General features: G+C 49.8%; 1 protein-coding gene and 1 pseudogene across 5 annotated transcripts in view; both read left to right on the plus strand.

Moving 5' to 3' along the window:
• The window catches only part of LOC138811134 (signal-induced proliferation-associated 1-like protein 3), a 159249-nt gene that overhangs the window by 98780 nt on the left and 37625 nt on the right, over positions 1-22844 (plus strand). For all 5 annotated transcript variants that reach the window (XM_069998765.1, XM_069998764.1, XM_069998768.1 and 2 more), the window contains 7 exons: positions 1131-3059; positions 4601-4731; positions 12563-12751; positions 13473-13647; positions 14656-14759; positions 15679-15836; positions 19223-19799. In XM_069998765.1, the coding sequence (XP_069854866.1) occupies positions 1445-3059; positions 4601-4731; positions 12563-12751; positions 13473-13647; positions 14656-14759; positions 15679-15836; positions 19223-19799 (2949 nt within the window). In that variant the 5' untranslated portion in view covers positions 1131-1444. The remainder of the gene's footprint in view (positions 1-1130; positions 3060-4600; positions 4732-12562; positions 12752-13472; positions 13648-14655; positions 14760-15678; positions 15837-19222; positions 19800-22844) is intronic.
• LOC138811339 (mitochondrial import inner membrane translocase subunit TIM14 pseudogene) lies at positions 7712-8061 on the plus strand (annotated as a pseudogene).

Here is a 22844-nt window from a genome sequence, read left to right on the forward strand (position 1 = left end):
GACAAGAAATATGGAGTGTGTTCCCCTCCTTTGAGCGACTCAGCACAGGAGCCCTTTGAGACGATGAAATGCAATACAGACAGGATATTTTAGCATAATAATTGACCATTTAGATGGGTATGGTAATAAAATCTTAGATTTTTGTTTTTTGTTCTTACTTATGTTTTTATTATCTTTAATAGTTCTACAGAGAGGTTTCAACTTAAAACAAACACTTACCCATACATACTGTAGCTCATTCCTGTAGCAGGTAAAATCACCTAAAGTCTGGAATTTACTGTGAGGTTTGAGGATTATTGCTCAATGATAGGGTACTTATGTAACATGTGGCAGGTCTCTGGGTTTAATCCTTAAAAACACAGAAAATAAAATGCTGAATGAGCCGGGTGACAGTGGCTCAACCTGTAATCCTAGTTATTCAGGAGGCTGAGATCTGAGGATCATGGTTCAAAGCCAGCCCTGGAAGGGAAAGTCTGTGAGACTCTTACCTCCAATAAACCACCAGAAAACTGGAAGTGGCACTGTGGCTCAAGTGGTAGAGCGCTGGCCTTGAGCTGAAGAGCTGAAGGACAGTGCCTAAGCTCAAGAGTTCAAGCTCCACGACTGACCCAAAAAAAAAAAAAAAAAAAACTAAAAGAAAAAAAAAGGAAAAAAAAAAATTGGCTGAGTGAACAGAACCAAGAATGACAAGTATCTGTAATAGTTGTTAGTGCTGTTAATGGTGTAGCTCATCATAATTCTGCCTGCTTTTGAGGGTGATTGGAAATCTCCATAATAAGAAAGGTTTTAAAAAGGAGTAAAACCGGGGCTGGGAAGGTAGCTCAGTGGTAGAGTGCTTGCCCTTGCATGCATGAGGCCCTGGGTTCGATTCCTCAGCACCACATAAGCAGAAAAAGCTGGAAGTGGTGCTGTGGCTCAAGTGGTAGAGCACTAGCCTTGAGCTGAAGAGCTGAGGGACAGCGCCCAGGCCCAGAGTTCAGGCCCCATGACTGGCAAAAAAAAAAAAAAAAAAAAAGTAAAACCATCCCAAAACAGCAACAACAACAGCACTTATTTCCCATTCTCTGGTAGCAATATAGCATATGCATGATGTACAAAGCATCTCACATCTTCCTTCTCTTCCCCTGCAGCATGGCAGGGGAGACATCCTTGCTGCCTGCCAGTTTGTGCTCAGCGCTGCTGCTTGTTCTGCCCTCCTGAGCTTCTCTGTCTGGAGCCCCCCCTGCAGCCCCTCAGCCTGCTGAGATTGCCCTGGCTCTGCTGTGCACAGCGATGGTGGAGAACTGGACTCCACAGCCTCACAGCCTTCACATCGGGTTTCAGGGGCCAGCATCCTTCATCCTAGGACTGGCGGCCCTGAACAATGGCTGAGGGCCCGGGGACCCCGTAGAGAGTTGCACCACAGCTTCCTGGGGGGCCAGCAGCACTCTAGTGCCCTTGGACTATGACCACCTATCGGCCCCTTCCCAATGATGGTGTGGACCTGGCAGCCACCTGTGGGGCCAGGGGCGCCGATGTCCTCCCGGGGCCGCACACGGGAGACTACACTCCCATGGGCTTCTGGGCACAGAATGGCAGCATGTCCCAGCCTCTCGGGGAGAGCTCAGCCGCCACCACTCGCCCCAGCCCCACCACTCCCGCCATGCCCAAGATGGGCGTCCGAGCACGAGTGGCCGACTGGCCACCCAAGCGAGAGGCCTTGAGAGAGCTGAACAATCCCAGCCCCTCGCTGGACGCAGATGGTGCCAAGGCCACCACCAAGGTGACCCATTCGTTGAGGAGCCTGCAGAATGGACCGGCCAGCACCACCAGCGCCCCAGTGGCCTCAGGGTCCAGAGCCTTCCACCGACTGTCCCGGCGAAGGTCCAAAGACGTGGAGTTCCAGGATGGGTGGCCCAGGTCCCCGGGCCGGGCCTTTCTGCCCCTGCGACACCGCAGCAGCAGCGAGATCACCCTGAGCGAGTGCGATGCGGCGGCTGAGGACCCGGGGGCGGAGGCGCGGGGTGCTCGGCTGGCGGGGGCGCTGCCCCTCTTCCGGGAGTACGGCAGCACATCCTCCATCGACGTGCAGGCCGTGCCCGAGCAGAGCTTCTTCGACATCCTCAACGAGTTCCGTAGCGAGCAGCCCGACGCGGTGGCGGCCGCGGCGGCAACGGCAGCCACGCGGGGCACCCGCCACCTCGGCGGCGGCAGCGGCAGCTGCGGTGGAGGGGGCGAGCTCACCCCGCATGCAGCGAGCGGCCGCGGGGTCAAGGCGGATCCGCGGCGCGGGCAGTCCACCCCGGACGGCCTGCTGCCCCTGCAGCCCCTGAAGGAGAAGGAGAAAGGCCGGAAGAAGGGTGGCCGCGGCCCCGGAGCGGGCGCCGACGCCCCCGCCACCCTGGACGCATCCATCTTCCGGAAGCTGCGCAGCGGCAAGGCCGAGGGGGAGGCCGAGGAGGGCCGCAGCCCCCCGGAGCCCGGCCGCCCGTGGGTCTGCCAGAAGAGCTTCGCGCACTTCGACGTGCAGAGCATGCTGTTCGACCTCAACGAGGCAGCCGCCAACCGGGGCTCGGTGGCCCAGCGGCGCAACACCACCACGGGGGCCTCGGCCGCCTCCGCCGCCTCGGCCATGGCCATGGCGTCGTCCTCGTCGACGTCGCTCACGGCAGCCGCGGCCTCGGCGTCGGCGGCATCGCGGGCCCACAGCCTGGGCGGCCTGGACCCCGCCTTCACCAGCACGGAGGACCTGAACTGCAAGGAGAACCTGGAGCAGGACCTGGGCGACGACACCAGCAACGACCTGCTGCTCAGCTGCCCGCACTTCCGCAACGAGATCGGCGGGGAGCGCGAGCGCAACGTGAGCTTCTCCCGGGCCTCGGCCGGCTCCCCGGGCGGCAGCGGTGGCTGCGACCCGCTCCCTGCCGAGCCCGCGCTGAGCGCCCTCCGCACCAACGCCAGCATCGCCGTGCTCGAGGTGCCCAAGGAGCAGCAGCGCACGCAGAGCCGGCCGCGGCAGTACAGCATCGAGCACGTGGACCTGGGTGCCCGCTACTACCAGGACTACTTCGTGGGCAAAGGTGACCAGGAGGGAGACAGGGCAGGGCCTCGACTTGTCCCAGAGACCTTCATTCATTCAGCCTGGAAATGGGAGCTGCCTCCTTGGGGAGGGGTCCTGGGGATACACAGTGAGCCACATCCTAGCACCTGGACACATCTGAACACTTGAGACCCACAGTTAATCTGGCAAATGTGGGTTTGGTACAGCACTCTATATAGCCTGGGGTGAAGTATTGACCCCCTTCAGACCAAAACCTTGCCTTCCTAGCATGTAACTTAAGGGGGCCAAGGTAAATCATAAAGCAAGATAAATCCATAACGTCCACAAGGTGTGTCACAAGGCACTATGTACTAGAGAGAAGGGTGAAGAGAAAGGGAAGAGTTGGAAGGCAGGCTTCAGTGGAGGATGGTCAGACCCATGGGGGAAGGGGGGAGGAGTAATTAGGAATGGTGTTTGTGGCACTAGGAACAAAAAGTACCAGAGTCCTGGCCATTGGAGGAACAGGGGGAGGCCAGTGCTGTTGGGACAGTGACTGAGGGAGAGTCGCAGAGAGGTGACAAGGACAGATGGGAATCCTGAGGCTGTGGTAGGTACTCATCTTTCCCAAGTAAGGTGCAGCCACAAGAGCCCTGAGCAGGGAGAGCCCTAATGTCACATGGTGTTTGCGGCTTCTCTGGCCTCTTGTGTGTACTCACTATGTTATTGAGAGGAGATAATAATGGGGGCTATCCAGGACAGGGTATGTTGTAGATTCATATGGAGGGGGACACCAGGGAGAGATGGGCTTTGTGTCTGACAGGCACTTGGCTGCTGGCAAACAACCCCAGGAAGCAGCATGGCCACATAGAGACCCCAGACCCAGGCCAACCACATACAGAAATGAATGGTTTCTGCCCAGTTCCACCTCCGTTGGAAAGGCAGACAAGCCAGTATTACCAGTCTTCTCAGTTTGTAAGATTCTCCTGAAATTCAGACTTGTTTGTTTGTTTTGGTGAACTAAGGTTTAAACTCAGGCCTTGCACTTGCCAAGCAAGCACCCTTCTACCTGAGCCACACACCCAGCCTTTTTTTTGGCTTTAGTCATTTTTCATACAGGTTCATTCTCATTTTAAATCCATTTTACTACTGCTGGAATGCTGTCGAGTGACTTGGCCTGGGCCACATTTCAAATCTCACCTCAGATTTGGACTGCAGAAGGAGGAATAACCACTTCATGAGGGCTAACAGACAGCAAAACCAGACAGTCCATTTGCAAACCCAAGATTAATCACAGTCACACTGTAAAACTAAGTTTTTATCATTGTAGCTTCCTGTCACCTCACCTGAGCTCTCTTATCTGGGCCCCTCTTTCTCAGATGAAAGCACTGAAACTCAGAACACTTCTGTGACTTGACAAAGTTGGTACAGAAAGCTGAGCTTTTGCCTCTTAGGATTTCAGCCATAGAATGTGGTTGTGTCTAGACATGAGCCAGGGTCTCACTCCTCCATCACCCAATCAGCAGGCCCACTGTAGGCTGGGCCCTCTCAAGCTGACTAAATACACCCACTCTCCCTTTGCAGAACATGCCAATTACTTTGGTGTGGATGAAAAGCTGGGGCCAGTGGCTGTGAGCATCAAAAGAGAGAAGCTGGAAGACCACAAGGACCATGGACCTCAGTACCAATACCGGATCATCTTCCGGACCCGTGAGGTAGGGAAGCATTACTGTTAAATAATAACGTAGTTCAGTAATAATGCCCCAACTCTGGGGCAAGTGCTTCTCTGTCTTACAGTCCTTCAGTGGGCCCAGGAAAGGATCCTATAAGTCTCCATTCTTCAGAAAAAGAAACTAAGACTCATAGAAATTAATTTTTTTTTTCCAGTCTGTTGCCAGTCAGGGCCTGGGCACTGTCCCTGAGCTTCTTTTGCTCAAAAAAGCACTCTACTACTTGAACCATAGTGCCACTTGTTTTTTTCTTTCTTTCTTTCTTTCTTTCTTTCTTTTTTCTGTTTATGTGGTACTGAGGGCTCAAACCCAGAGCTTCATGTATGCTAGGCAAGCACTCTACAACTAACCTACATTCCCAGCCTTGAATGACTTGTCAGATCAGGAAATTAATGACCAGGCCAGCATTTGCATGCAGTATGTGTGACTTCTTCAGAGCCCAGAATTGTGCAATTTATTTGCAAAGGATTAACTCTAGTGAACCCAAGAAACCAATGAGAAAGCGAGGGGACATTCCAGGATTCTGAGGTATCCTGCATAATGGAAAGAAGTGAGGGAGTGAGCCTCAGGCAGGGCAGAATTGGCATATCTCAACAGGCCCTACAGTTGTGCCAACTAGCTCAGAACATGTCCCCCCTGGCTCCTCCATTCTGAGCTGAGCCTCCATTGCCCTGGATTAAAGGTTAGTCATGGCTAGGGGAGATGGCCTGTTAGAGGCACACTGCCCTAGTAAGAGGCTAAATTGTAAGTGACAGAAATCTATTTCTAACTGGCTTAAAGCCAGAAAGAAATTTGCTGGTTCTGTCTGCAGATCCCTTGGTTATGACTATCTTCAAGCAATGCCAAACTCCATTCAAGTTACCAAAACTCCTTAGCTTCCATTTGCATTGAAAAAGTCATACTTTTCTGTCAACAAGTTTTCTCCACATCTAGCAAAAAGGAGAGTAATACTCAGATTTGTGTATTTATAGCTTCCCATCAAAAGAGGATCTGATTAGTTCTAATTTGGTCAGAGCCTATGTCCCTGGCCAGTCACCTGGTGGAGGGCCTTTAGAGGAAACTGGTTAGATCTAGGACATTTTGCTGCACCCAGGGCTAGTCCTGGGAGAAATAATTCCATGGGAGCCTCCCGTAGGAAGAGGCTGGGCAGGCCTCAGCCAAAAGAGAAAGGAAACAAAGCAAGCAAAAGGGAAAGACTTCCAGTGAACCCCAACAGAGAAGATGTTTCCAAAAGAGAGGCAGTTGTCACCTAAACAGGACCCCAACTAGGGTCTCTGTCAGCCCTTTATTGCTCCAGCCTTTGTGGGCCAGCCTTTGCCCAGGCTTGGAAACCAGCAGGCCAACTGCCAGGGACTTGGATTATGGGGCAGCAAGTCCTGGACCTCATCCAGACTAGCAGATGCTACACCAAAGGCCCTTGTCCCATCCCATGTGACAACACAGAGACTTTGTGACAGCTCAGGAAAAGGGGCCCCAAAACCATGTGCCCAGACTGCAGGTGGTCCCAGCCTTTATTTCCCCAGCCCACTCTCCACTGTGCTCCCTTTTCTGGCCAGATGAGCACTAGGGATACAGTGGGTATAACACACACTGACACTTCAGGGGATCAGAGGACATGGGCAAGTGCTGAGTTCACGTAACAGTGTGAATTTTACAGCTGCATCACCACTGTACATCTACTTAGCCCTGTGTGTCAGCCATTGCTCTGTGCCTTTGTATTTGTTGACTTGCTTAAGTCATCAAAATTCTGTGGTAGAGACAGTCCTGTCCTGCTTTATATGGCAGATATACACACAGCAATTAGGATCTTCAATGAGTATCTGTGTGTCCTCCAATCATTGCACTTGGCTGTCTCTAGGAGTCACCTCCTCACTTAAAGAGTTACGAACACAGCTAACTTAGTGCCATTGATGCTATGTCCAAGAGATCAGAGGCCTGTGCTGTCCACACATATACACCTCAAGGCTGCCATAAAGGCATTGGGGCCCAAGCTGCCTTCCAAGCCAGCCGGTTGGCCTCCCCCAGATGGCCACCCCTGGCCACCAAGCAGACAGTTTCTAGCAGGTCTGTATCTCTGGGCAGATGGGATGTGAGCGTTGGCAACACCGAGCTTCCCACTGAGGCAGGAGCAGATTCAGAGCTGGACTCGTGCCCCATATGCCTGAACAGTGGCTCCCTAGCGAGGCAGGACAAGGCCAGTAGTACAAGGCTGTCTTGTTCCAAGCCCCTTGCTGGTACTGCTGAACTGGGACACAAGGCCCTCCAGCCATTAGACATTGTCTAGTCCACCCCACTAAAGGACAGGCCTTAGTTTTTGTTTCTTTGTTTGAGATGTTTCTTGCTATGTAGCCCAGGCTGGCTTAAAACTTGTTATTCTTGGGCTGGGAAGATGGCTCAGTGGTAGAGTGCTTGCCTTGCATGCCTGAGGCCCTGGGTTCAATTCCTCAGCACCACATAAGCAAAACGAAAAAAGCCGGAAGTGGCGCTGTGGCTCAAGTGGTAGAGTCCTTGCCTTGAGCTGAAGAGCTGAGGGACAGTGCCTAGGCCCAGAGATCAGGCCCCACAACCGGACCCAAAAAAAAAAACAAAAAAACAAAAAAAACTTGTTATTCTTGGGCGGGGGGGGGGGGGGTGGTGGTAGAGTGCTTGCTTTGCATGCAAGAGGCCCTGGGTTCAATTCCTCAGCACCACATAAGCAGAAAAAGCTGGAAGTGGCACTGTGGCTCAGGTGGTAGAGTGCTACCTTTGAGCTGAAGAGCTGAGGGACAGTGCCCAGGCCCAGAATTCAGACCCCATGACTGACCAAAAAAACAAAAAACAAAAAACTTGTTATTCTTGGCTATATTCTGCTGGGCTCCTGGAACAGAGAGATCGAGGCTGGCCTGCTGTACCTGTGGTGAAGGCCGAGGCCTCTGGGTGCGGATGAGACACGTGCCCAGTGGAGGCAGTGGAGCCACACAGAGCCATGGCCAGTACAGTAGTAGCAGTTGGGCTGACCATTGTTGCTGCAGGATTTTCAGGCCCTTATGTTTTGCAAGCCATGAAGCATATGGAGTCTCAAGTAAAACAAGTTTTTCAAAGCCTACCAAAATTTGCCTTCAATGGTGGCTATTACAGAGGTGGATTTGAACCCAAAATGACAAAACGGGAAGCAGCAATAATCCTAGGTGTAAACCCTCCTGCCAAGAAAGGAAAGATAAGAGATGTTCATCGACGAATTATGCTCTTAATCACCCAGACAAAGGAGGATCTCCTTACACAGCAGCTAGAATCAATGAAGCTAAAGATTTACTAGAAGGTCAAGCTAAAAAATGAAGTAAATAGCCAGGCTCCGGTGGCTGACACCTGTAATCCTAGCTGCTCAGAAGGCTGAGATCTGAGGATCGTGGTTCAAAGCCAGCCCGGGCAAGAAAATCCTTGAAACTCTTATCTCCAATAAACCACCAGAAAACCAGAAGTGGTACTGTAGCTTAAGTGGTAGAGCACTAGCCTTGAGCTGAAGAGCTGAGGGACAGTGCTCAGGCCCAGAGTTCAAGCCCCATGACTGACCAAAAAAAAAATGAAGTAAATGTATGATGAATTTTAAGTTCATACAAACTTATGAGTATCAACTTTTTATGATAAAATGCCTCAAATATAAAGTTTAACAAAAGGCCAGGTGCTAGGGCTCACACCTGTAATCCTAGCTACTCAGGAGGCTGATATCTGAGGATTGCAGTTCAAAGCCACCCGGGGCAGGAAAGTCCATGACACTCTTATCTCCAGTAAGCCACCAGAAAACCAGGAGTGGTGCTGTGGCTCAAGTGGTAGAGTGCTAGCCTTGAGCTGAAGAGCTGAGGGACAGCGCCCAGGCCCAGGGTTCAAGCCCCACGACCCACCCAAAAAAAAAAATTTTTTTTTTTAATTTAATTAAAAAAAAAATTTTTTTTTTTAATTTAATTAAAAAAAAAACTTGTGGGGCTGGGAAGGTGGCTCAGTGGTAGAGCGCTTGCCTTGCATGCCTGAGGCCCTGAGTTCGATTCCTCAGCACCACATAAGCAAAAAAATAACTGGAAGTGGCATTGTGGCTCAAGTGGTAGAGTGCTAGCCTTGAGCTGAAGAGCTGAGGGACAGCGCCCAGGCCCAGAGTTCAGGCCCACAACCAGACCCAAAAACAACAAAAAGAAAACAAAACTTGTTATTCTTCTGCCTCTACCTCCCATGTGCTAGGATTACAAGTGTATATACCACCATGCTGGACTAGACCTTTTTTTTTGGGGGGGGGGGGAGGTCTGGTAGTGGGGCCTAAACTCTGGGCCTGGGTGCTGTCCCTCAGCTCTTCAGCTCAAGGCTAGCACTCTACCACTAGCACTCTACCACTTGAGCCACAGAGCCACTTCCGGCTTTTTTTTTTTTTTGCTTACGTGGTGCTGAGGAATTGAACCCAGGGCCTCATGCATGCAAGGCAAGTGCTCTACCACTGAGCCACCTTCCCAGCCCCCTTTTTTTTTTTGTCAGTTGTGGAGCTTGAACTTTGGGCCTGGGCACTGTCCCAGAGTCTTCAGATCAAGGCTAGCGCTCTACCACTTGAGCCACAGCACCCACTACTTCTGGCTTTTTCTGTGTATGTGGTGCTGAGGAATCGAACCCAGGGCCTCATGCATGTGAGGCAAGCACTCTACCACTGAGCCACCTTCCCAGCCCTACGCCTTATTTTTGATAGGGCTAAAAAAGTACCAAATTAAAGGGTTTGGAGAATACACAAATAACCAAATAGAAGAAAATCTTAATAAGAAAGAAGTGTATCAGAGAAAAGGACTTATCTTGCTTTTCAAGCCTTCTAGTTGGACCCATTTGTGTTTAGACTCTTACCTCCAACTAACTAGCAAAATCCAAAAGTAGAGGTGTAGCTTAAGTAGGAGAGCACCAGCCTTGAGTGAAAAAGCCAAGCAGGAGCTCTGAAGTCCTGAATTTAAGCCCCAATACTAACACAAAAAAGAAAGTATGATTGAGCATTGGGCAGGGCTCAGAGGCAATAGGGACCAGATGCTTATAACTTGTCTCCAGTGTAAAGATTAAGACTTCTAGTCTACACTGTCCCTCAGCTCCAGCAGAGGGCACTGCGGGACAGTATCAGCAAGCACAAAGATGCTGATTCTGGCAGTGCATGAATTGAAACCCATAACTCCAGGGCCAACCAACAGGGCAAAGCACCTGACATCATAGCCATTGCAATCTGTTTGAACACTGACTTACTCATGAGAAGATATTTGTGTGTTTATTAGTTCCCCAGGCCAGAACTGGGAACTCCTGACCATGAGATCATTCCATTCTTTCCACACATCTCTTGCCTAGGTCCTGTTTGGCAAAGGTGTTCTGTATGCTTAGAAACAGAGTCACGGCACACTTCTGCAGCCTCCTGTATCTGTTGATTTAGCAGGGCAGGTTTTTTCAGTCCACACTGATCTGCAGTGTTTACCCCATGGCTTTAGTGTAGTTTGGATGCTATAATAAGCCTGAGGAGGGAGGAGGTTCTCCTTGTGATGTTGGAGGGCCTTTGCTGTGCATTCTTAGTGTGGTACCATATCTGGCTCAGAGCCAGGCCTCACCAGGTAGCCAGCAGCACTTGGTGGCTAGAAATGTACACCAGTGTCAGGAGGAGGGCGTTGGAGCAAAGGGGCTCTCAGGAATGGTGGGGTGAAAATAGGAACAACCACTTAGAAAACTAATTGGCAGATTAGTATGGTTGGTGATTTAGCAATCTCTCTTTGTTGTTTTTTTTTTTTGGTCCAGTCATGGGGCCTGAACTCTGGGCCTGGACGCTGTCCCTCAGCTCTTCAGCTCAAGGTTAGCGCTCTACCACTTGAGCCACAGCGCCACTTCCAGCTTTTTTCTTTTTTTGCTTATGTGGTGCTGGGGAATTGAACCCAGGGCCTCAGGCATGCAAGGCAAGCGCTCTACCACTGAGCCACCTTCCCAGCCCGCAATCTCTCAACTAGGTATAAACCCCAAAGGAAGTGTGTCCATGTGCACCAAGAGGTGCATCTGTAGATCTTTCCAACAAGAGCAGCTGGCAAGTGCTAGAAACAGTTGTATACAACCATAGAAAGAGTTAAATTCACCAAGGTGAAAGAACAGGCCATCTCTAACTAGCATCGTCAAACCTCTTAAGCACAGCATTATAAATTGGGCCTGGCACTGGTAACTCATGGTAGCTACCAGCTCAATCCTAGCTACTTAGGAGACTGGGATCGAAGATTGCAGTTTGAAGCCAGCCCTAGCAGAAAAGTCCCCATAAGACTCTATCTCCAATAAACCACTCAAAAACCAGAAGTGTCACTGTGGCTTAAGTGGTAGAGTGCTAGCCTTGAGCTCAAAGAGGCTCAGAGACAGGGCCCCAGGCCTTGAGTTTAAGCTCCACAACCAGTGAGAGAGAGAGAGAGAGAGAGAGAGAGAGAGAGAGAGAGAGAGAGAGAGAGAGAGAGAGAGATTGGTTGAGCATGGTGGTACACACCTGTAATTCTAGTACTCTAAGAGGCTGAAGAAGGAGTAGTGTGTTTGAAACCAGCCTGGTTTTAAGACTCTGTCTTTGAGGGGAAAAATGCTTTGGAGATGTTCGGCCTGTGTTAGAATCCTGTTCAGCCATTTGTCTGCTATGGTGGCCCTGGATAAAATACTTATCATCTTGGAGCTTCAGTTCCTTCATCTGTAAAGCAGATCTGAACCCTCCTGAAGATACCTATATACAGAATGAGGTTCCAGGTTGCTACAAAACCTAGAACCCAGGGAAATCAACCATAGTTCATAAATAGGACTTGTCAGGAAGTATACCAGTAAGGACTGTCTTTGGCTGAAAAGTAACAAGAGACCTACCTAGCTCTAGCCATACTATTTGCATACTCCATCACTCCACCCACAAACCCCCAGGACAGAGTCATTGTTTGTCTCTTTTACGAAGAACAGAAAGGGCACCTTGGAGGTAAGAACCAATGTGCCACAGTGAAACCAATGGAGGATATCCTTAAAGAGAAGAACACAAAGGTGCAATGCCTATGTGCATCTGATCATACAAAATAATATTTATTGAAATGAACTCCAGGAAATGGAAACAAAAGGTTTTTTCTTTGTTGTTGTTGTTGTTTCTTTTGTTTGTTCATTTACCTGTCTTTGGGAGGGTAAAGGGGAGGCACGGAAATGGAGGGACAAAGTACTCACTAGACACTGTTGAAAATGAACTATACAGCTTGTGGGTAGGGATAAAAAACTGGGAGAGAGCAAGGGAATGGGTGACATTGTCCAAAAGAAATGTACTCATTACCTGACTTATATATCTGTAACCCCTCTGTAGATCACCTTTATATTAACAGTGTTTTAACTTATACCTTTTTTTTGGGGGGGGGGGCGGTTGTGAGGCCTGAACTCTGAGCCTGGGTGCTGTCCCTGAGCTCTTCAGCTCAAGGCTAGTGCTCTACCACTTGAGCCACAGCGCCACTTCTGACTTTTTCTGCTTATGTGGTACTGTGGAATCAGACCCAGGGCCTCATGCATGCAAGGCATGCACTGTACCACTGGGCCAACTTCACAGTCCTATATTAACAATCTTTAAAATTTAAAAACCAGTGTGCACTCACTGCACTGTCACTGGGCCCATTTTTGAGTCACAGAATAAGAAGTACAGACTCAAGAGGTCTGAGGTCACCTGGTTGGGATCACCAAAAGGAGGCAACAGGTTTCAGTCCTGCCTCAGCCCCAGAGTAGTCTGCCCTCAGAGCGTCTAACATCACTCCTGTGCTCAAAGCCCTGAGAGCCCCTAACCTTCCTACTCTCTCTTGAGCAGCTCATCACCCTGCGAGGCTCCATCCTCGAGGATGCCACACCCACAGCCACCAAGCATGGCACTGGACGGGGCCTGCCCCTGAAGGATGCACTAGAGTATGTAATCCCCGAGCTCAACATCCACTGCCTCCGACTGGCCCTCAACACTCCCAAGGTGACAGAGCAGCTGCTGAAGCTCGATGAGCAGGGGGTGAGTAGGGGCTTAGGGTATAGGGCTGTTGGGTAACTGTTGTATCAGTCCTTGTCACTGAATTTATTTTTGGCAGGTTAATCAGTTTCAGCAGCAGGAAAGAGCCATTGTCCACTTCTAAAGGGACTAAAAGCACTATTTTCAGAGCGAAACAGCCTCGGAATGAGATGGCCACCAGGGTTTCCTGCACATGCCATGTGTATACAGGGAGAGAGGCATCTTTCCTCTCTGCCTCTGCACACTAGCTGTGGGCTTCTCCAGCCCCCAGTGTAGCTGTTGGACTTAACAACCATATGCAGACTCCACCTAGCTGAATCTTAGGGCCTCAGAGCTGCTGATTGGTCTCCACTGAAATATGGCATCTATCCCTATTATTGGGGGGGTCACCCCCTAAGTAACAGCCATAGCCCCAATCCCTCCAGGTATTGCTTTGCAGAACCTTGGCAGTGCATGTCCACTTCCTGTGGGGAGCCAGAGCTACTGGCTCTGCCTCAAGAACCACGTTGCTAGCTGTCCTCTACCTGCTGAACAGAGTGGGCACCTAATTGTGCCTTGGAGGGAGGAGAGACAGACAGGACATGCTCATTGCAAAGGCAAGGCAGACCATGGTATAAGTTCTAAGTGGTCTCATAGCATTTGGGTTCAGTACCTCAGAACTCTCTGCCCTGTCCTCTCAGACCTCCCTGCCAGCCAGACCCACACAGCCCTCTTGCCTTCACAGCTGTGCCGCAAGCACAAGGTGGGCATCCTGTACTGCAAGGCTGGCCAGAGCTCTGAGGAGGAGATGTACAACAACGAGGAGGCTGGTCCTGCCTTCGAGGAGTTCCTTGACCTTTTGGGCGAGAAGGTCTGCCTGAAGGGCTTCACCAAGTATGCTGCCCAGCTGGACGTCAAGAGTAAGTGAAGGGCTTGTCAGCCCAGTTCCTGAAAGGTGGAGATCTGGAGGAGTGTAGTCCAGGGCCAACCCAGACAAATAGACCCTATCCAAAAAGCAAAGCAAAAAAGGGCTAAGAGTGTGACTTGAGTGGTAAAGCACCTGCCTAATAAGTGCAAAGTCCTGTTTTTCTAAACCCAGCATAAAAACAACAACAACAACAAAAGAAGGGGCAACTTAGCAGGAAGCCATCACCATATACCCACCCAACAGGCAAAAGTGAAAAGGCCTGATGCTGCTGAGGGGAAATGTGGACCAGGGGGAACTCTTGGGTGCCATTGTTGGGAAGGAAGCCATTGGGGAAAACATCATAGCATGTGTCAGGAAAGTATGAGAATAGCCTCCTGCAGGACAGCAGTTGTGCTGCTACACCTTATACCAGGGGTGTAGCCTATATGATAGCCACAGATACCTGTGGAGTGTGCTGTAGATGTTCATGCAGGGGAGACATGCGTGCTTCTTTGTGCCTGGAGCCTTTTGTGCCACATTGTTTGTACAATTCACCCGTGTTGCAACCATGCCTCACTCCTCCTGGCAGGGTATTTTCCCACAGCTTGGTATATCAGCGTGTGCTTGTCCACCCTTTGGCTAAAGGTGAGAAGATTCTCATACCCACATCCCAGGGATATGTGATTTCTCTAGACTATGTCCTAGGATGACAGCTCTGGGTTACCAATTAAGCCTATCTTCAGGTTTTCCAAAATGTTTGCATCAATTTGTTATACACCTAGTCAGCCATATAGAGTGTTCTTGTTTCTCCACATCCTCACCAACCATGGGTACTATTAAGACTTTTTTAGTTTCTGTCAATGTAGTATGCATGTAATGGGAGGTAAAATTACTTCTTGTATTGAAGTGTGGATTTAAGTTTAAAGGGAAAAAAAAAATAAAGCTAGCCAGATGGTATGTGGGATATGGCAGAAGCCCAGAGGCTCTGGAGCTGCAGTCCTAACTTGTGCTTCTGTCCCAGCTGACTCCACGGGGACTCACTCCCTCTACACAACGTACCAGGATTATGAGATCATGTTCCACGTCTCCACTCTGCTCCCGTACACCCCCAACAACAGGCAGCAGGTCAGTGGTCTCCAGCTGGCCCACACTTAGGCCCAGGACCTTCTCTACTTACCATCCTGCTCCAGTGGCTGTTTTCTGCCCATTCACCCAGTCCTGATACTGATATGTAGATCTAATGGAGGTCCTTGGTCTTGGAGAACCTTGATACCATGGCTATGCCATGAAGGAGCTAGAGACTGAGGGATGAAGATAGATGGGGAAATGATGATATCTGAGACCAGTTCATCTTTGGCTACTATGTTAGCCTCTAGCTACTCAAATACCTTCATCACTGTTCCTATGGAAAAGAAGAGTGAATTAGTCTCCATAAAAGTTTGACCACAGGGGCTGGGAAGGTGGCTCAGTGGTAGAGCGCTTGCCTTGCATGCCTGAGGCCCTGGGTTCCATTCCTCAGCACCACATAAAGAAAAAGCCGGAAGTGGCAGTGTGGCTCAAGTGGTAGAGCGTTGGCCTTGAGCTGAAGAGCTGAGGGACAGCATCCAGGCCCAGAGTTCAGGCCCCAGGACCGGACCCAAAAAAAAAAAAGTTTGACCATAAACTCAAACCAAACTGACATAAGACAAAAATGGAATTCATTGGGTTCTATCTCTCCAGTGCTCTGGGAGAGGGTTGGCTTTAGGTATGGCTCAGGTGATCTTACGAATCCTCTCAAGTTCTCACCTCTGCCTTTCTTTGTAGTGGCTTTATTCACAGTGTTGCAGGATTCACAGTGTTGCAGGAGCAACAAGGGCTGGTGTGGGAAGTTACATAGGCCACATCAGAGGCAGTGGGCCTCTGCATTGGGGAGGCCTCTGAAGCCATGCCAGAGACTTTGACTTTGTGTCTGCGGAGAGGGTTTCCAGAAGGTCTCTGGGCAGGGAGAAATAGGACTTGACTCATGTTCACAGATTCTCTCCCTATTCTGATGTCCATTTACCAGTTACTGAGGAAGAGGCACATAGGGAACGACATTGTGACGATCATCTTCCAGGAGCCTGGTGCGCTGCCCTTCACCCCCAAGAACATCCGCTCGCACTTTCAGCATGTCTTCATCATCGTCCGAGCCCACAACCCCTGCACTGAGAACGTCTGCTATAGGTACAGCCAGTCCATCCTACACACGCCTACTGGCCCCCACAAGAGCTGCTCCCAGCACTCCAGCTAGGCCTGTCACATGTCCCACACTGCCTCAGAGAGTGTTCCAACCACCACAGCACAGGACTCCCTAACTCTGATAAGGAAGCCTTTGGGAATTGTGTTGGTATGGGGGATTCTGTAAGTGACAGGAAACCCACTTCAGTCTGCCTGTGCACAAAAGCAGATGTGTACATCAGCTCTTCAGGAGGAGGCTCGGAGGCACAGCTGGGCGTGCTCCACATTCCCTAATGGTGCCTCATTTTCTGGCAGCTCTTGCTTAACATTTAAGCAGCTACACATCCAGCAACAGAGAGAGAGAGCGCGCGCTCTCCTAGTTGAAAAAAAGGCCCCAATGGAGGCAGTCCAGTGGTTGCCAGGGCTTACCCCCACTACATGGACAGAGGGGAGAGGGGCCCAGGGTAATGGCCTTGAGGAAATCCAGGCGTAGAATGACCAGACAAGAGCCATCTGTGGAGGTAGAGTTAAGAGTTTTAGTTCACAAATGACAAGTAGCAGATCTTGAACCTGCTATGTATTCTCTGAAATGCTCCCCAGATTAAATGGCCATCCCCAGAGGACAAAGGGAAATCCCCCAGGGAGTAAGAGCAGGATACAGCTGTATCCTCAGCCATACCCACTTAGCACTCAGGCCCAGATCATCAACTTGTCCCTGTAGACTGGGAAATGGGGTAGGATGCACTGTTTTCTATCTTTCGAAGATAGTTTTTGAAACTGAAAAAGATAGAAGAGTGAAAAAGAATGTCTCTCCAGTCCCTAGATACTCTCACAGATGCAGCCATGGTGGCTGTTTCTGTGTGTCCTGAGTCCTGGGCCAATATGTGGACACACCTCCTCCACCTTAATACATTTGTGCCACTGTGCACACTGTCCCACATCTTATTAATAACTGTAGAACATTCCATTGTGAGGATATGTGATAATCTGTGCCCTCCACTGATGGGCATTGGGGCTGTTTCTGCATTCATTGCACACGACCAAGCATGCGGCTGTAGGATCAATTCCCACAGCAGAAGTGCTGGGTCAAAGGTAGGTGCCTTTGTGCACTGCTAATGTTGGTAGAAGTACTAGGTGTCGGAGAGAAGAGGGGTCTTCCAACATGCAGCCCATGCTTATGAGCAGCACTGCTGGACACATTGCCCAGTGGCTTCTGGGGCTGGCACATTGTGACATCTACAGGCACATCCAAGGCCTCACTTTCTCCCAGCCCATCCATTCCTGGACATAGGGCAGTAGTTACAGAATGCTGGCTGCTTGCACGGGATGGATGGCAGAGATTAAAGGTACAACTATTCCTTGGCAGCTGACAGCCCTGGTAAGGGAGAATGGGAATTGTTGCACACCATGGAAGAGAAGGCAGTACCTGTGTCACAGATGAGGAGTTGAGTTAGCCTTCTCCCATCCTTGCTGTTTGCTCCATTTCCCTCCTAACTGGCACTCCTAGCAGCCATTTCTCCAAAACCTGCCTCTGCTTGGTCTTGGGGATGACCGTCTTTCTGATGCACAAACTTTTTCTGTTTTTTTTTTTTTTTTTTGGTTTTTTTTGCGGGGGTCCGGTCGTGGGGCCTGAACTCTGGGCCTGGGTGCTGTCCCTCAGCTCTTCAACTCAAGGCTAGCGCTCTACCACTTGAGCCACAGTACCACTTCCGGCTTTTTTCTTTTTGCTTATGTGGTGCTGAGGAATTGAACCCAGGGCCTCAGGCATGCAAGGCAAGCACTCTACCACTGAGCCACCTTCCCAACCCCCTTTTTCTGTTTTTTTTTAATAATTTAATATGAGAGAGTTTTATTGCCAGGTGTATTATAGGAAGGCATGTCCAGAGGCAAGATAATTAGGAGTTCCAAGCTAGCTGGAACTACATAGGGATCCCCTATCTCAAAAAAAACTTTAAAAGAAAAGGAAAAAAAAAGATATATTATGTAATACTTTAAACACTTTGAAAAGTACAGAAAATAATGTAACAGACACCCATGTGCCCACCACCAGATGTTAACATTTTGCCTTACTTGCTTCAGCTTTCTTTCTTTTCTTTATTTCTAAAGAAAGAAATGTCAGTGATACAACCAGAGCTGCCCCTCACCCATTCTCTGAGCAGACCCAACTGAGTGCTGGGCCCCACTGCACCCAGGCTGGTTTAATCCTCTGCCCTCCTCCTCCTGCACCCAGTGAATTTCTGATTGTTCTTCAAGACTGAACAAGACAGGTTTCTGGCACATTCCATAAGCTCTTGCCAAACATACTTCTACCACAGTTCTTACCACCCCACCATCCATACCATTTGCTAGTGTGGCCTTGCCTCCCTAGCCAGGCGCATGGAGTCATATTTGCCTTCCCTTATCTATTGTGGGAGAGTGGTGGGCACATAGTGAGCCCTGAAATGCCTGACTCGCGCCAGGCATTTCATTATAGTGTTACACCTCTAATCCTAGCTACTCAGGAGGCTGAGATCTGAGGATCATGGTTCAGAGCCAAGCCTGGACAGGGAAGTCTGTGAAACTTGTCTCCAGTCAACCACCAAAAAGCCAGAAGTAGAGCAGTGGCTCAAGTGGAACTCCAGCCTCAAACAAGTCAGGCAAATCCAAAAAAACACATTTTATTTGTGTTGCCTGAAGTATTGTTTTATCTGTGGACTCTTTTTTTTTTTTTTTTTAAAGACAGAGTCTGACTAGTCCAGGCTTACCTTGAATTCACTATATAGCTAGGCTAGCATTGGACTTGTGACCCTTCTGTCTACCTTCTGAATGCTGGGAAGGTAGGTATGCCACTCCAGGTTTAACCCAGTCTATTCATTGAAAAACTTTCCTTGTGGAGGAGGAGCAATAGGAGCTCTCAGTACTCACAGGCTGAGGTTTCCATAGAGGACAAATAAAATATATCAGCACCTGAAGGATGTGGCTTGTTCTTTACACCAACTTACACACATGCAGGGTAAGCATTCTGAAAGCTATCTTCCCCTGACCTTGACTGAATACCCTAGAAATGGTCTGCCCAGGGGCTGGGAAGGTGGCTCAGTGGTAGAGCGCTTGCCTTGCATGCATGAGGTCCTGGGTTCGATTCCTCAGCACCACATAAGCAGAAAAAAAAACCAGAAGTGGCGCTGTGGCTCAAGTGGTAGAGCACTAGCCTTGAGCAGAAGAGTTCAGGGGTAGTGCCCAGGCTCAGAGTTCAGCCCCACAATCGGGGGGGCGGTGGGAAGAGGGGATGGTCTGCCCAAAGACCAATCACTTGTGTGTGTGTGGGGGGGGGAACTCCTACTTTTGATCTGACCTTTTTTTTTGAAGATCTTAGTGCTTTTCTTTCCATGTCTTAATAACTTCTTCCTTCTCAGCATGGCGGTGACCCGATCCAAAGATGCTCCTCCTTTTGGCCCCCCTATTCCCAATGGAACCACATTCCGCAAATCTGATGTCTTCAGAGACTTTTTGCTAGCCAAGGTGATTAACGCTGAGAATGCTGCACACAAGTCTGACAAGTTCCACACCATGGCCACCAGGACCCGCCAGGAGTACCTCAAAGACCTGGCTGAAAACTGTGTCTCCAACACCCCCATCGACTCCTCTGGCAAGTTCAACCTCATCTCCCTGACCTCCAAGAAGAAGGAGAAGACAAAAGCCCGGGCAGGCGCTGAGCAACACAGTGCAGGGGCCATCGCTTGGCGGGTAGCAGCTCAGGACTATGCCCAGGGGGTAGAAATTGACTGCATTTTGGGAATTTCCAATGAGTTTGTGGTGCTCCTGGACCTACGCACCAAGGAAGTAGTGTTCAACTGCTACTGTGGGGATGTCATTGGCTGGACCCCAGACTCCTCAACACTGAAAATCTTTTATGGCCGAGGGGACCACATCTTCCTACAGGCCGCAGAGGGCTCTGTGGAGGACATAAGGGAAATTGTCCAAAGACTAAAGGTAAGAGGGAAGGCTCAGCAGTGGTGTACCAGTTCCCGTGGTTGGCAGTGGCCTCTGAAAATACATTCCTCCATTCAGTCAGTCTGGGACAAGTCAGCCTTAAGAAAGTCAGAATTGTCCCACTGTAGGTATGGTGAGGCCTACTTCCAGGAGAAGGTGTAGGCCAGAGAGCTATGGCTTTCCATGCCTTCACCTCAAAAGGACAGAAGACATGCTTATTGATCCTAGAGTTGATAGGAAATACAAGTTTAAACTTAGGTTAAAAATGTAAGTGGTAGCCAGGCACTAGTGGCTCACATCTGTAATCTTAGCTGCTCAGGAGGCTGAGATCTGAGGCTCATGGATCAAAGCCAGCCTGGCAGGAAAGGCTGTGAGACTCTTATCTCCAATAAACAACTCAGAAAACTGGAAGTGGCGCTTTGGCTCAAGTAGTAGAATGCTAGCCTTGAGCTGAAGAGCCGAGGGACAGCTCCCCGGCCCAGAATTCAAGCCCCACTATCAACAACAACAAAAAAAAATGTAAGTGGTAAACCAGGCACCAATGGCACATGCCTATAATCTTGACTACTTAGGAAGCTGAGATCTGAGGATCACAGCTCAAAGCCAGCAAAGGCAAGAAAGTAAATGGGATTTTTATCTTCAATGAACCACCAGAAAGCCAGAAGTAGAGCTGTGGCTTAAGTGGTAGAGCACCACCCTTGAACACAAAAGCTCAGGGACAGCACCCAGGCACTGAGTTCAAGCTACAGGACTAGCATACACAAAAAAGCTCACTGGTAGTTGGGCATGGTGGCTCATGTAATCCTCAGCTATTTGGGAAGATAAGGAGGATTGTGGTTCCAAGCCAATCTAGACAAAAAAATTTGTGTATCACATCTCAACAGGAAAAGCTGGGCATGGTGGTATACACTGTCATCTCGTCTATATCAGAAAACATAAAAGGGAGGATTGCATTCTAGGCCTGCTTAGGCAAAAAGCAATAGCCCATCTCTAGAACAATAAGAACAAAAAGTTAAAGGTGTGAGCCGGGCGCTGGTGGTTCACAACTGTAATCCTAGCTACTCAGGAGGCTGAGATCTGAGGATCAAGGTTCAAAGCCAGCCCAAGCAGGCAAGGCCGTGAGACTTATCTCCAGTAAACCACCAGAAAACTGGAAGTGGCGCTGTAGCTCAAGTGGTAGAGTGTTAGCCTTGAGCCGAAGAGCTGAGGGACAGCGCCCAGGCCCAGAGTTCAAGTCCCACTACCAACAACAAAAAAGAAAGGTTTGGGAAGGTGGCTCAGTGGTAGAGCACTTGCCTTGCATGCCTGAGGCCCTGGGTTCGATTCCTCAGCACCACATAAGAAAAAAGAAAAAAGTCAGAAGTGGCACTGTGGCTCAAGTGGTAGAGCGCTAGCCTTGAGCTGAAGAGCTGAGGGACAGCGCCCAGGCCCAGAGTTCAGGCCCTACGACCGGACCCAAAAAAAAAAAAAAAAGTTAAAGGTGTGACTCAAGCAGTAGAGTACCTGCTTAGCAAACCCTGAGTTCAAACCACAGTACTGCCCCCCCCAAAAAAAAGAACCCTGAAAAAAAGAAACCTAGGACTGGGGATGTCAGTCACATGTCATGCAAGCTGCTGCTCCTTCCGTCCTGTCAGGTCTTCTGTCTCTTAGAGGCCAAGTCCATCCTTCCTATATCAGAAGGTCAGAAGCCTCAGCATCAGACTAGGCTCCTCTTGCTCTGGTACCCACAGCCCATCTACCAACTTCACCTCCCTAGGCAGCCTCAGCTGCTGCTTCTCCTCCTGATGCCTCCACCCTAGTAGGAGCTGCCCTTCTCTCTCTCAGATTTTTGCCAGAGCCTTCTGCTGTGGTATTCCCCACATGGGACTCAGTGATCTGATCCCCTACCTCCTGTGCTCCACACAGAGTCTTCACCACAACTCTCATTTCTTGAGCGGGGACCATGCCAGGCCCTGTGCCAGGTTTCATGGTTTACCCACATCCTGTCAGTCCTACTCTGTCCCATGCCCACCCCCGTGCCTACTGTTAGCACAGTCCTTTCAGAGCTCTTTGCAATAGCTATCCCCCATCCCCAGTCTCAGTACCTCCAAGCTTACTGAGGAACCCCATAGTGACATGGGCCATCCCCTGTGAAGCCCAGGCCATCTTTAACCCTATAACATCCTCCATGTGCGTCATCCACATCCTGCTGTGGACCCTGAACGTCCCCCAAGCAACCACATCCCTTCATCTGTTAGTCATATAGCCCACGGATCAGCGATGTTTGGATACAATGATCACCCTAACAGCCCAGGCCTGCCTTCATGGGACTGCCATCCCAGGTAGACATCAAGACAAGCGGTAAATGCCAAGAGGTTAAAAAGGAAGGTGTTGAGCAGCTGTGGGTGAAACTCAGTGACAGAGCATACACTTAGCATGTACAAGGCCCTGGTGCCACCTCCAATAACACCATCAACAACAAAAAAGGGTGTTGAGAATGTCAGGAGAACCTCCTGTAGAGAACTAAATTAGGTAAGGACAGGTTCAATCCACGGCCAAGCTAAAGCCTCAGACATAGATAGCCAAGCTTAACAGAGTTTACCATGAATCTGGCTTCTGACAAAAACGGAGGAGTCTGACTTTCTTAAGCCCACATTCACTAGTAGGGTGATAGGTGCCCCCTTCAGATGGAACTCAAAATACACCATTTGGCTCTAACACCCACAGTTCACATCCCTGCTGACATTGTTCCCAAGCTTGTGGGAGGGCCACGCTGAGATGAGTAAGAGTTATCCTAATGAAGAAAGAGGGAGCCTTGTTTATAAAGAAAGAAGTACAGCTAAGTGCTGGTGGCTCACACCTCTAATCCTGAGACAGATCTCAGGATCACAGTTCGAAGCCAGCCCAATCAGGAAACCCTGTGAAGCCCTTATCTCCAGTTAATTACCAAAAAGCCAAAAAGTGGAGCTATAGCTCATGTGGTAGAGAGATAACCTTGAGAAAGACGCTCGAGGACTGGCACCAGGAGCAGGAGGGGGGGGAGCTATACATGCATCGTAATGAGCA

Source organism: Dipodomys merriami, unplaced genomic scaffold, assembly GCF_024711535.1.
Source record: "Dipodomys merriami isolate MVZ:Mamm:240054 unplaced genomic scaffold, mDipMer1.0.p SCAF_52, whole genome shotgun sequence".
Lineage (NCBI taxonomy): Eukaryota > Metazoa > Chordata > Mammalia > Rodentia > Heteromyidae > Dipodomys > Dipodomys merriami.